At 45.5% G+C, this 14,648-nt stretch overlaps 1 protein-coding gene across 3 annotated transcripts in view; it reads right to left on the bottom strand.

Moving 5' to 3' along the window:
* Nucleotides 1-4,057: 4,057 nt before the first annotated feature.
* atxn1a (ataxin 1a) overlaps nt 4,058-14,648 on the bottom strand; it is a 96,533-nt gene continuing 85,942 nt past the window's right edge. For all 3 annotated transcript variants that reach the window (XM_071901571.2, XM_071901572.2, XM_071901573.2), the window contains 2 exons: nt 10,901-13,327; nt 4,058-8,526 (listed from right to left, as the gene is read on the bottom strand). In XM_071901571.2, the coding sequence (XP_071757672.1) occupies nt 7,927-8,526; nt 10,901-12,784 (2,484 nt within the window). In that variant the 5' untranslated portion in view covers nt 12,785-13,327 and the 3' untranslated portion in view covers nt 4,058-7,926. The remainder of the gene's footprint in view (nt 8,527-10,900; nt 13,328-14,648) is intronic.

Below are 14,648 nucleotides of genomic sequence, written 5' to 3'. Positions count from 1 at the left end.
TTTATCTAGTAATTGACCCCTTTATGGTTTGGAGTGGTGGGGCTGTCATGTAACCTGTTGTCCAGCAGAGGGAGCTCTTGTTTGCTCATTTTCAGCACTGAGCCATACCAATGGAGAAAATCACAGCTAGTGAATGTTACTAGAGAGATCAGGGTTTGAATGCAGTGTTTGTGTTGTGTGTGTGTGTGTGTGTGTGTGCATCTATATCAAAATGTGGTGTTGTAGTGTGACGGTATCTATATCACACTGGTGCAATACCTTTTAGAGAGCATTCGTTGGTGACGCATTCAAAATAAAAACACAAGTTGCCCATTTCTTGCAGATATGTCAAGGTTTCATTTTCTTTTTCAAAGAGGTGCGTTTGTACAGATGTCAAATACATACACCGACAGGGTTTCTCCATTGCTATAGAGGAAGGGGGTGGTGAGACACAGGGACTTGGTGAGTACAATATAGTACAAACAAGTTGGCTGGAAACTGCTCCGGCCCCCTGCAGGCAAGTCTGTCCTTGCTGGTCTGTCCTAATGTCCAGTTCTCTGCCACAATCTCAGGGGCCAACGGTCTTAAGTTCAGTACTTGGTGTCACAGGTTAGCAGAGAAACATCTAGACAGACGGGTTGCAAGCCTCAGGGCTGAATGTTCAGAACGGGGGGAGGAATCAACTGAGCCACAGCTGACAGATAAGCTCCACCCCCTCCGTGGCAGTGGGCGGGGCCAGAGAGGTCGCAAACCGTAGAGCCTGCCCCTGCTGACCGAGTGTTTGTTGCCTTGTACAGAATGGCAGACAAAAAATGTTCAGTACACTGAAGAATAATCCTAGTCATCTCCAGCATAATACATGTAATATCATAATAATAATTCATAGTTCATTATCAATAATGACGGTTGTTAATCATATCAAATTATATGTAATAAATTTACATATCTTGTAACCCATATCAAACAGCCCACCAATGTAAATTGATTGGGGTGAAACTAAACTGTTAAGTGGGCCTCTAGAAGTTTTTTTTTCCTTTCTGCCTGAGTTGGTTATCCAGCGCTATGGACATTGACAAGACGTCAAACAACAGTCAAGTTTGAACAAAAAAAAAAAAGGAATCCTGATTGAATTCTGTTCACTTTCAAAACACAACAAAGTGCCAAAAAACATCCTTTTTGCAAAATGAAAATACAAACATCATGAAACAAAGAGCACACATGCCTTTTTTTCTGATCGAAAGGTCAAAGCTCGCACACCAACATTCATTTTATTTGTCATTTTGTGCAAGTAAAGAAGCCAATTAAAAAAGACAACATCAGCGGTGTTCCTCCAATGAGAAAGCTTGTCACAAAAACTCAACAATGACACATTCTCTACATAGTTTTAAGTCCCCTGACATTATATTGAGTGCTACAAGGAGACCAAAAACACAAAGCTCCTGCACCAAAGATAACGCAAACAAAGCAACGGTTTGTACGCACCCTTTCCACACCACAGTCAAACCACGCTGCGCTGACCTGCTCACCAATGTATCCGCCAGATTTCTTAGAACTGAAAAGGACAAATGTCAAAAAAGAAAATAAATTGGCATGGCACAGCTTGGTTTGGGTCAGTGTGGTGTGGAAAAGGTCCCAAACAAACCAGAACACAACAAAAGAAGGGATGCGTTCCATGAGAAAAGGTTTTCCCAGTAGAAAAGAACCAAGGAACCACCTAACACCTCGGCCCGTTGGACCCAAGAACGCGCCGGGCGCCAAGCGAGATGGAGCACAGACAGATAAACGCAAGGTTACGGCAAGGCGATGTGCAAAAACTTAAACCGAGCCATCTCTCTCTTTTTCATCCATATTCACCCCCTCTTTTTTTTTCCTCTCTGTCATTCTCTCTGTCTGTATTGAATGAATGTTACCCCTAGGGAAGGTACCGGTCTGAGACAGAGGGGTTAGACCAAGCCCATCCTAGGATTAGAAAGTGCTGAAACATTATCAAGTCTTTTACGTCTACTTACATGTGCATCTCTGTTGGTTGTTTTTTTTTTTTTTTTCTTTTTTTCTTTTTACAAAAAGTGGTCCCCACTAAGAATGAGGTTTCTTTTCTTTTTTTCTGTGGGTCTCACCGAGAACCGTTGAGGGTCAGGGTTTATGATCTCACAGACAATATAGGAGAAAATACTTGATTACACACACATGCGTCACGCACACATACCCTCACACACTCACACACACACTCACACACTTGAACATCAGGTGTACATAAGCAAACATACATACAAAGACTCCATGTCATGGCATGCATGACACATGGTGCAGACGGACACACACACACACACACACAAACACGCACACACACCAACAGGACATGACACACTGTCTCACACTCACAAATTCAGGAAGGCCGCAAAGACAAAAGGGGAGGAGAGGTATGGGCGATCTCTCCATTGGTTTTGTTTCTGTTCACAAACTCTGTCTTACAGATGTGACACATATCAACATACAGTAAAATACACATACATGAGCCATTAACAAGGATGAGACACTGGAGTAGGACTACGCTACATACACTTGGCACGGCAAAGGGGGGTGGGGGGGTGGGGGGGGTGGGGGGGGTGGGGGGGGGTGGGGGGTGGGGGGGGGAACAAAATGTAAGTATTGCACATTGTGGTACATTTCAAAGGGGATAAAAGGTCAAACTTGGGATTAGGTCAAAGCAAAATTAAAAGAACATCAAATCCTCCAAAAAATGTTGGAACCTTATTACGATGTGCCGTTCCCTCTCCTGTATTCAGAACGCACAGCTGATCAAAACAATGTGAATTTATTGTGTGTGTCAAATTGCTTTCATAGTTGTCTTATTATTAAGCATGCATTTCCACTGGAGTATAAATACTATGACCGGTATATACTAAGAACATGTAGGTGGTGAACAGATTATTATTAAAAGATGATGTTAAGGGGGGAACAGGCAGTCCAGGCCAGCACTGGTAAATCCAGGCCAGGCGATATTGAAAGGTAGCTAACGGTTGCTGAGGGTAAATTGATTGCTTTGCCCCAGGAGGAGGTGCTTGTGAGGCTGGCTGGCTATGATTGGGTACCTGAAACAAAGTTAACGAGGTCACTACGGGAGACGTGGCAACAAGGCAGACCTGGGCGGAGTCAGAACATCTGTTGTTACCTCAGGTGATTTTGATTCACACTACGTCATATCCAAACATAATGGAGATACATTCCTACTGAACATTACACGTTTGCGTTAAAGGAATGCAAAATCAAGCGCACCCATAGCGTGACAACAGAGTTTATGACTCTGACCAGCTGGGATAGAGGAGGTTTTGGGGGTTATGGTCTGTTACTGCATATATGAGACACTTCCCTGAAAAACTGGCAACTGGTGTTGCAACTGCAATACCTAAAGATTTAGACTGAATTCATGATAATGGGCTTAAGAGGGTGTATCTGTATCTGAGTTGAGTTCAGGTTATTTATATTAGCTTCTAAAACTACTAGATCCAGATCTATGACAACTGTATTCTCTGTATGGGCTGAAAAGAGATGTTGTGTGGCAACTTGTGTGTGTACATACATCTCTTTGTTTTGGTTGTAATGCTAGAGGATTATTACATGTTTATTGCAGAGAACTTGTGGAATGATTCTGTGTGCGTGTGTGTGCGTGTGTGTGTGTGTGCATACATGTGTACCACTCATTCACGAGTAAAGTGCCTGAATGTTGTGGTACTATTGCTTTCTGAAGTAGCCAAAGCAACAACAGCATCGCTTGGCTTTGGCTCTATATGTCTTCTTCTTTACCTGACCTACAGTAAAAGTTTTGATGGTCTGAGTGGTTGACAAGTTTGTTTAGATGATGTTGTGGTTCTGCTTTCTCTTGTGTTGAGAGAGGGGTAGGACAAAAAACATGGACACACATACAATTACAATACACACAGCCATGCACACACATGTACACACACACACAGATTGGCATACATGCATACACACATGTATACACAGTACTACTACTTCTACTACTAATGATCATGACGTATCGATAGGAAAAGGAAGAAATGAAAATGCACTGCCGCGATGTTGATCTGAGAAACCCTGTTTTATTATAAAAAATAAAGCATTTTCAAATCTCATATGGGGTGTACTCATTCACCCACCATCACCACACTTCTGTCCATTTATCCAACCATCCGTCCATCCATCCTTCATCCACCTGAGCACACATCCATCCTGCCATCACCCTGGTAAACTCCCACCACCTGAAACAGTGTTGCCCCACACAAAAGATCTAGGATCAGAATTTAACAGTTAAACCTTACTGCTCTATATTGTTATTGGGATGAAAATGCGACTGATCCAGTATCACTTCTTAGAGGCAATGACACTGCCACCTCAAAAATATCTCCGCCATCTAAAATCACCTGAATACCGTGGCTGATTAGAAAGCTCATAATACTAATCTAAGCACTATCCCTACTGACCATACTGTATTGGAGCATGCAGCGTGTGAAAAGCATCAACATGCTGCATGACAGTTTCAACACACCACATTCAGAACATACTGAAGCCCAAACATGTGTCTACCGTCACGCTGTTTTTGTTCTTCGTGATCCCTTTTTTGTTTTAGTATCACTCATGTCACATAGCATTATGGCTAGTTTTTTTTTTTACTCTACTCATTTGTGGTAAGTATTTTTCTGTTGTTTAAATTGAAATAGCAAACAAACTCCGAAAACTGTACAATATTTGTGCATTTTCACTACACTGATGTTGGAGAAAATTTTGCCAACTGAACCATTTGATATTCAGTATAATGAAACGGCCGAAGGATCACCAGGTAGTACACACTTTTCAGCCACATCACACCTCAAAGACCAAGCTCAGAAAAGGGGCGGGACTTGGGCTTGCATTATAGGTAAGAGCCTGTGAAGATGTCCGACTGGACGACCATCGGCCCAATTGCTTACAGAGCTCCAAGGCCGTGTTCAGAATGGGATACTACTCACATTACACACACTACATGCAACATGTAACTCTCTGGCACACGTAGTATGTTCAGTATGGTGGTATCCCGTTCCAAACAGGGCCCAAATGTTTGGACCAACCAGGCAAGCGCACCTGCTGAGGTAACTGCTACATATCAGTAAAATGGGGTTTCAGCTGGCTGAATACACAGGCCATGTTCAGGACTGAACCCTAGCCCCTACACCCTGGACAACTGTTCAGGACTGTGGACAGACTTGTTCAAACCAGCTGGTTTGGGCAGCTGGGAAAGTTGACAAGAAAAGAAAAAATCTGAGTGGATTGGATTTCTATTTATGGGTAAGACGGATGCTATGACATTTTTCTCCAGGCATTTGTGGGGGGAAAAAAATCTGCATTTCTCCTTCAGCTCCACTACAGATGGTTTATCTTTGTTTGCAATCTTTGATTAAATTCACTAGACAGGCACAGGCTCAAATTCTAGTTTGCAGCTAGTGGTGCTCCTTGGTTTCAATGAGAAATAACTGACTACGCATGTGCTCGTAAAACTTTGAATGTAATTTGACTTTGACTTTAACTCAAGTGTCAATGCAGAAACTTTTCCTCGAGTGCCTGGTGAAGGACAAAAACAAATTGCAGGTATTCCTAAAGGAAAACTATCATCAAACTTTCTCTCCAACCTGTGGTCTCCTCCAGTGTGTTATGTGTATGGTCTAGGGCTCGTTGCAGGACAGGGCCGTTAAAGTTATGTCTCCACCCGACTCCCTCCTCCTGATGTGCAAATTGCAAGATTCTCTTAAGTAGAAACTCCAAGTAGAAACACTGGACATTTAACATTGTCTATATATCATGAGTATATCATTTTCCTATACACATTATACATACACTCATACACAAACACGCGCACGCACGCACGCACACACACACACCCACAAACACACCACAGGGCACTTTCTGTACAACTGTACAGTATTGATAGCAATGTTTCTTTGCAGTAGGGACAATATGCACCAAAATGTAAGCATTTGCATACATATGAATGCTTACAACAAATACAGTACATATCAAAGGTCATTGAGTTTCAGGGATGGCCTATCTCTATGTGTGAGCGGGTGTGCACTGTTTTGTGTTTGTGTAAGCATGTGTCTATGTGTGTGTGTGTGTGTGCGTGTGTGTGTATATGGACATACACAGACCAGCACTCATGCTCACTCTAGCATACACACATACATCACAAATATATGACACCCTTCAAAATTCTGTGGCCTGAGCTTCTAATCATTGCTCTCAGTCTAATAAAGAACATCATTGGGATATTTCAACCGTCTCCCTCCTCATGCCAGTTCCCAAACTTTCAAAACTCTGCACATTCCAATGCTTTCCCTATCTTCTGTATTCAATTTGTCATTTATACGATTGAAAAAGACAGCAGTGGCCACAGTCGCTTGACGGCACAGCCACACGTTCTGAAAACGACGTATTTCCAGTTCCTTTTTTTCCCCCTCAAATTTTCTCTATCCATCTAGTAACTGGAACTTTCTCCAATACCTGTCACATTCATCCCTTTCCTTGTGAACCCATGGCACAACCACCACATTACCTAATGACCCTTCACCTTTCCAAAGTGCTGTTGCTACTTTCTACGCTCGTCTATAAAAAAAAAAAAAAAAAAATCCAAAAATAAAACATACAGTACTGCGTAAATGTAGAGACAACAAAAATTTGATAAATAACCATGGTGTCGGCTGTATGGTGAGTGTGACAGGTGTGTTAAGTGCTTTGAAACATCCTGACCCTCTCAGAACTGACATGCAAGTTCTCTCGGTTCCTCTCACACAGCCTTTCTTGATAAAAAATATAAAGTAATAAAAGGTCGCATCAAAATGACGAGGATTGTATGCAGTCTTCCTCTAACATTTGCTCAAAGTGAAGTTGCCAACCCAGTGTGTTTGTACTTGTATGTGTTAGGTTAGGGTATATCACATTTACATTAACATTGACCCACCTGGGTTCAACCTAGAACTAAATGACCCCTGATCAAGGTTTTAGACAATCATTGAAAACAAGTATCTACCCATCTGGTGAGACAGGAGAGAGGGGGAAATTTAAAGTGAAACTAAAAAATAAAAAAATAAAGACATCAAATAAAAATGCTCAAGATGAAAATAAAGACTCCATTGTCACCAAACGTTACAGAGGAAGTGTTGTTCCCTCTCTATGGTGTGGCACACTGGCGCTGCCTGATGACTTCACAGGTCAAGTCTGGCACAGCTTGATGGCAGAGTGAATCACACATAGTACATTTAAGCTGTAGACATGGAGAAAGACATTTTTCTAACATCTCCCACTGAAACACTCATTCAGCAAATAGTAACAATTTCACGGTTTACCCAGAAATCTTTTCTAGCTCAGGATCAGCTGACATCATATCATCTCTGTGGCCCACTGCCACTCTGTTGGCCATAGGTGGCGGGAGAGTGACTCCGTCCAGGCGTTCTCCTGAGCAGCCTCACTCGCAGTGCACAGGGAGTGAAATCAATGTCAAGACGCTAACTGTGGGCTATTTCAATTTGAAATTTACATAATGTGTAACTGCAGCCAGCCAAACAGAGCCATCAAGCAATGCTTCTGTGTGCCACACGGCCACCAACAGACATTTAGCACACAAATCCCTCGCCACAGGTCATCTCATGAAAACCATCACAACGGCACCGATTGCTTGTGTAATATCAAATCCATCTATGAAAACGTGTTATAAACTACATGGACTTAATGTAAGGTGATAACATGTAGGGTAAATTTGCCTCTACAGTACAGTATTCATGATAGAAAATAAAAACAGAAAATAAAATTTCAAAACCAAGAGAAATGAAACATTAATGTGGGCATTCATGATTTTTTTTTTTGTAGAATCCTTTTTTGTTTTTCCAAATCCCAAGGGTTATTGAACAGTCCAGCTAGCCTTCACTTGCCAATATTCGACCTTCCCTCGATGCTGACTTTCACCTCGTGTGGGATGAAGGAAGGCTTGGGCAGGGCCAAGGGAGGCTCCTCCTCTGATTTTTCCACCTTCCGACCTTCAGGGGCCGACCATCTCCGCTTCCGGCCCGCTGCCGGCTTGCTGGAGCCAGCTTCTGCACCGCTGGCACCCTGACCTTTAGAAACCGACCCTCTTTCCCCAAACCTGAGTTCCCCATTCTCCACGTTGGTCGCTCCTCCGCTCCCGCTCCCCCCACTCCCCCGCTGGCTGACGCCGTTCTCCCGCTCCCCGTGCCTGGAGCTTCCTCCACTGCAGCTGCGGGAAGCGTCTGGGACAGCTCTGGGGGGTTTGAGGTGCCCGTGGCTGGAGGCTGGGACAGCGGCTGGCGTGGCCAGCTCCAGGGACTGGGTCTTCTTCAGAGATCCGTTCCTCAGGTTCTTGAGGGTGAGGGAGATGCAAACATCGCCCACAGAAAGCTTGGTGCAAGGCAGCTCCAGGAGCTGGGTGGTCCGGTCTGGGCAGCATGAAGACCAGCCTTGGCCAAAGACGAAGAAGGGGTACTCCACCAAGACCTCCACACTCACCTGGAGGAGGGGGGGGGGGAGGGGACATCAAGATAAACATTACAAATGCCAAAAATTAATTAAAATAGGGTTAGATATAGAAATAAAACTACATTAAGAGTAAAATATAAAAGCGTGCCTGTAAAATGTCTTAAATTTCTGTGTGGAAACAAATGTTATGTTGACCAATATAGCGGCCAAGGGGCAACGTACTATATAAGGAGAACAGTAGGGTTAGAATTAAGAATTAAGAGTTGAGGTACACCATACAATATCAATGAAGGGGACGGAACATAATCACCCACTTGGCAGGTAAGATGAGAGCCAGTATAGGGTACTCCCAGCATTACCAACCCCAATTCTTCAATCTATTCAATCAATTCGAATAGATGATCAATAGCGTCAAAAGCTGTACTTAGGTAAAGCAGCACGAACATGTAGCACTGACTGGAATCCGCATTATCATTTGTATGTATGGGAGACTGAAGAGATGAGAGAAAGACATAAAGGAGGGTTTGAGAAGTGATGGGGAGAGAGAGAAAGGGGGGAGAAAACGAATGAGAAAGGGAGGGAGAAAAGAAGATGATGAAGTGAAAGGAGAAATGAAAGAGAGCAGAGAGAATAAGTGAGAAGGTGGGAGGGGACGAAGGGACGGAGATGGAGATGAAAAGGACTAGGCAGGGTATAAAGGGGAGGGAGGGAGGGGGTGAACGAGAGAAGGAGTGAGAGCGAGAGAGAGACGTCAAGAACAATACAACCGTAAGATGTATCAAACATCCTCTCAAGGGAAACGTCGTACAATATTTTCCCTCCCGTATTACATAATTTCCAACTTCTCAGAGTGTGAGTCCTCTGAGCATGGACTCAAAGCCGCTACCACCTCTAAGAAAAAAAGTAAGAAGAGCCACCGGGGGAGTACAAGAGAGAGAGATAAGTCAGAGAGTATTTGAAAGATGGTCAGCTTTTGCGGGGTACACTATCAAAGAGCGACTGGGGGTGGGAGAGATGGTTAGAGATCTGCTGCGTGGGCGGCCGAGTCACAGCACGGACAGATGAAATAGATTATCTGGCTTTAACATGGACCCCCAAAGAGAGTGAGAGGTGTGTGTGTGTGTGTGCATGTTTGAAGGAGCGAGAGAAAACTAGAGGCAGAAAACAGAAAGACAAATTGTGTTAGATGAGATGAGGAGATGAAACCGAGTGGCCGGACAGAGAAAAGAGTGGGAGTTCTATCTGACCTCTCTATCCTACCAGAGCACAGAAAATTATGCGGAAAATGACATGTGAGCTAACCAGCAATCTTAGATCAGTACTCGTTTTGTTAGAGTACGCTCTAGAGATGCACCGATAATATGTATGGGATAAGGTTGATACTAAAAGAGGGTGTTGGTATCCCCAATACTAAGAGAGCTTTAACTGACATATCAATGGAGAAAAATGGATTATATTTAAGTCATTCTCATCCAATGACCCCAAACTATTGGTTTAAGGCTATGTTGTTCTGTAAAAGTCTGGATTGATAGTGAAATGTGGTATCAGTGCATTCCTGTTCTCCTGTTCTTAGATGCTTATAGAATACCTCATAGAAAACCTTATGAGTAGAGTCTCACACGCTACTTTCTGGATCTCTGAACCTCTTTGAAGCTCCTAACCAGGACATGCATGTTACATGATTGTCATCCTCATACATTGAAGATAATTACAGAGGGAATAGAAGAGCGCTATGAGGTTCAAGATAACAAGAGTCATGTCTAGTTTGGAATATGAGAGCAGCTCAACACTTGTTATACAGCATTAATAACGGCAGCTAAGAATGTATTTGAAACAGGGTAAAAAAAGGTTAAGGATGGCAACATGCTCCCTTCAATCATTTATAGGCCAACACGTTTCGGAGCAAGCTCCTTCATCAGGGCGCATTCTTAGAAGTGTTGTTAGACGTTGTCTTTCAAGCTCATTGAGACAAACTGAAAATGGGCTGTTTAGCTTGGCACTGGACTGAAGTTTTTTGAGAGGAAAACTATTCTTATATTCTTATCTTTGTTTAGCATAAACAAAGAAAACATCACTTAAATCTATTGCACTCTCAATTAGCAACTGAGGAACCTCACTTGTTAATTAATATCATGGTGATGAGTCTTGTCACCCTGGTTATTAAGTGTTGAATAAGAAGCTATACCTGGACTTGTTAATGAAAGTGAAAATACATTTTTGATCTTTTCTCTGTTAACACTGTATCCAAACCCCACCATAAAGCTTGAGAGATACAACCAGATGCTAGATGAAATAAAAACTAGCATAGGCCCTCTCAACACTGTTATCATGCATTGTAAAATCACAATGTTATGTCATCTACATCTACAATAGGCTTTAACCAAGGTTGCTCCCTTTGTCTCACCTGAGAACGGTGCTCACCAACAGAGAACTGAACCATGGCGAAGTTGGGCGAGGTGTGGCTCCCTTCAATGCGCTCCACAGTGGACGAGTCAATCTTCAGCTCGCTGCTGATCTCTGCGCTCTGGATGAAGTCCTCTGTCTTCAGGTCCTCCACGCGTTTCAGCTCTCCATCAGCCAGCTGGATGATGGAGCCCTTGATGAAGTACGGGGGGAGCGAGGGGGGCGCCACCGTACCGGACGGGGGAGGTGGAGCAGGAGGGGCGACCAGCCCCGGCGGAGCGGGAACGACGGGGAGATGCAGTTGGGCTTGGACCACTGCCCCTGCCTGGTGGTATGGGGTGCTGGGAGCTTCCAGAGTCTCTCCTTTGGGGGTGCTGGCAGCGATGTATGTGTGTGGGAGCGTGGTGTGAAACGGCGGGGCTTGGGTGGATGATGTTACGTGGGAGGTGGCGGGTTCCAAGGTGGTGACCCCACCCCCACTAACAGGGATAATAACCGGTTGGGTGCCGGGAATGAGCAAGTGCTGCGGTAGGCTGGTGTGGTAGCTGATTGGCTGCTGCTGGCTCCCACTGCCCCCTGCAATGTAACCAATGATAGGTGGCTGGGGGTAGATATTGGTGGAGGGGAGGCCCAGCGACAGTGACTCTGTAGCGCTGTGGGTGGTCTGGATAACGGTCTGGGGCGACAGAGTGCTGACAGCAGCTTTTAGGCTGTCGACACTTAGTGGGGGCGGAAATGTGAAAGAGGAGGTGGAGGAAGTGTTGGAGGAGGAGAGGGTGCGATTGACAGGCTTGCCCAGGAGGATGCCGCCTTTATCCAGGTGCATTGGGGCAGAGGTTGGCAGCTTCTCAGGACTCGCTCTGGGTGGTACCAGCTGGTGGTCCCCGTGGCTGTTGGGCATCAGCATGACAGAGGTTCTCAGCCCTGAGGGATCGTGGGTAGCGTAGTCGGATGGGAGAACCAGCTGGCGGGAGTCATAGGCTGATGAAGACAAAGAACACAGGGTGTCCCGTGATTTGCTGCCCGGCTTGCAGAGGCTGGACTCGGGGGACGCTCCAAACCGCCGACCCCTCTCCAGCTCCCCGTTGTGGAGCTCCCTGGGCCTGGAACCTCCCTCCTCTTTCCTGGTGGGTCCGTCCGCATACTGCACCACAACCTGGGACATACTATGTCCCAACGTATGGTGGGGGTGCAGCGGCTGGGGTGGAAGGTGAGTGCCTCCATGGTGATGGGGCGATGGCACAGTCCGCGGGGCCATGCTTAGAGGGGAGGCTGCCAATTGGACATGGTGAGGGGCTGGATCTGTGGGGGGCGGGGGCATGGAGGTGCGCCCCATGGACGCTCGGTGCTGGTCAAGTTTGGAGGCCTGAGAGGGAGCAGAGGCTGTCTCTGTGTGTGAGGATCTGTGCGGGGCCAAAGAGGAGGAGGAGGAGAGGGGAGGAGGAGGAGGAGGAGGCGGAAGCAGTTGAGGGGAGATGTACCCGGTGTAAGGGGTGGGGTAGGGTGAGGCTATAAACTGCAGGTTGGGAGGCAGTTGGGTGTAATGGATAGTTCCTCCAACCGTGGACTGCGACAGAGGGGACGTATACACTGTGGGAAGAGATGAGACTAGCCTCAAAGAGGAGGAGGAGGAGGAAGAGTCATGAGACATGGAGGAGAGGGGTTTGTACTGGGGCCCGTCCGACTCAATGGTGCTCCGGTGGCCGCCCACGCCGCTCTCGTTCCCACCAGCCACACTGGCGAGCCACGCCAGGTTCTCGGTGCGCTGGCTGTCACTGGCGGGCGGCATGGCGAGCGGGCGGTCTTCAGACGCTAATGTGCTGGAGGGGAGCTCCCTCTTCTTCGGGGGCAGACATTCATTGCTGCGTTCGTGGTTGGACTTCATGCTGGTTTCGTTTCACGGCCCTCTGCTATGCACTTGCGTTATCTTTCTTTGACTGGACGTCTATCTCTATTTCTTTCTTTCTCGTTCCCTCTCTCCCTGACTTTCTGTTTCACTTTCCCTTCTCCTTGTGTCACTTTTGATCTTCTGTCCTTTGTTTCGCTCTCTTTTATTAGCTCTGACTCAACCTTCCCACTCTCACTGGCAATCTCTTCTTCTCTCTTTCCCTCACTGTCAAGTTCACCCAAGCCCGTTGATTTCCAGGTCTTTTCTAAGGTGACAAAGAAAACCCGGGCTCCAACAAGCAGGCGAGGAAGGATCGAAGATGGAGATGAAGATATGGAGGGGTGGTTAGAGGGGAGGGGTAAGGCGGTCTGTTCGGTCCAGGGGTCTTTAGCGTCTGAAGGGCGAGCTCAGCGTGGTAGGGGAGAGCGCCACGGAGTCACACCTGCTGCTGCCGCCGAGGACGACGGGGGGCCGAGTGCGTCGCACTTCATGCGGAATCATTTCCCTGGGAAAGCAAGACTGCCCACGCGCAGCACTGACCTGGGGAGGAGAGACAGGCAGACATTTAGAAAAAGACGAGTCACAAACAAATACACACACATTTTAGGTCATTTGCTTAGATAGTTCTGTATTTATGAGGTTTATTTTGACCAAACAACCATAATGACAGGCTCAATCCTCAAAACCCTACCTGCTCACTCATTGTAAGTTGCTCTGGATAAGCGCAATCAGCTAAATGTCTAAACTTAAAATGAAAGTATCCAACCTACCATGCATTTGTGTGAATGCATGGTAGGTTGGTTTAGACAGACAAACAGTGTGAGTGTGAGTCTATGTATAAAATCACATGCACACCTACAGTACTCACTCATCACATTCAAAAACATTTTTTTATGTGGGACTACGCACAGACTTAAAACAAGAGCTAAATGACAAGCCTGTGCTCAGTCTGATAAAGGAAGGACTGAGTCAATGTGTGTGTGTGTGTGTGTGTATGCCATCTGTGGGTGCTGTGTGAGAGAAGACCCCCTGCTGCAAAAGATGGAATGCTCACTGTGAATCTCATAAATAATGTACAAGCAATTCAAGCACCCACCCACGCACATACACATAAACATGCACACACACGCATACACACACACACACACCATCTTGCTTACTCACACACTGACACCTGGGCATAGTCGATTATGCTGACACATGTTCTCCTCCTGACATATGCCACACAAATACTCTTCTATCAACCGCTGCACAAATGCACATAAACCGACACATGTATTTGTCCAACTTGAAGACACACCTACACACACACACACACACACACACACACACACACACTCACACACATGAAAGTGAGCCCAGTATCAGCTGACAAACTCACTACAAACTTACACTAAACCTGCACAGCAAGCATAGTGCTTGTTACAGGAAAAACATATGACTGCAATATGGTGTTTTTCTTTTTTTTTTCTTGAATTGAGGGTTTGCTTCGTCAGTGAGTTTTCATTGCCATACACTGAGAGAGTTTCATGGGCCCTTGAGAACTGTTTAATTTCAAAAATACATGAGCATCAACAAGAAAATTTGAATACTTTTCTTCATTCCTGAAAATGTACTTTGTGCACATACATGGGTTTTGTCTGACAACAGTGATATTCAATTTTGTTTAATAAACTCATTTAAGTGATTGTTTACCCACCAGGAGGAAAATGTGAATCCCAAACATGTTCTTCTTAATATTTTGAATCTATTCGTCACATAAGACCTCTGAATGGGACCTGATAGCCTTGTCTGCACATGGGAAGGCTCTTTCCTAAGAGGGTCTGCAACCCCCATTCCCATGTGAGACACCCCCACCCCA

This window comes from Centroberyx gerrardi, chromosome 19 (assembly GCF_048128805.1).
Source record: "Centroberyx gerrardi isolate f3 chromosome 19, fCenGer3.hap1.cur.20231027, whole genome shotgun sequence".
NCBI lineage: Eukaryota > Metazoa > Chordata > Actinopteri > Beryciformes > Berycidae > Centroberyx > Centroberyx gerrardi.
This window is presented reverse-complemented; position numbering and strand designations above follow the sequence as displayed.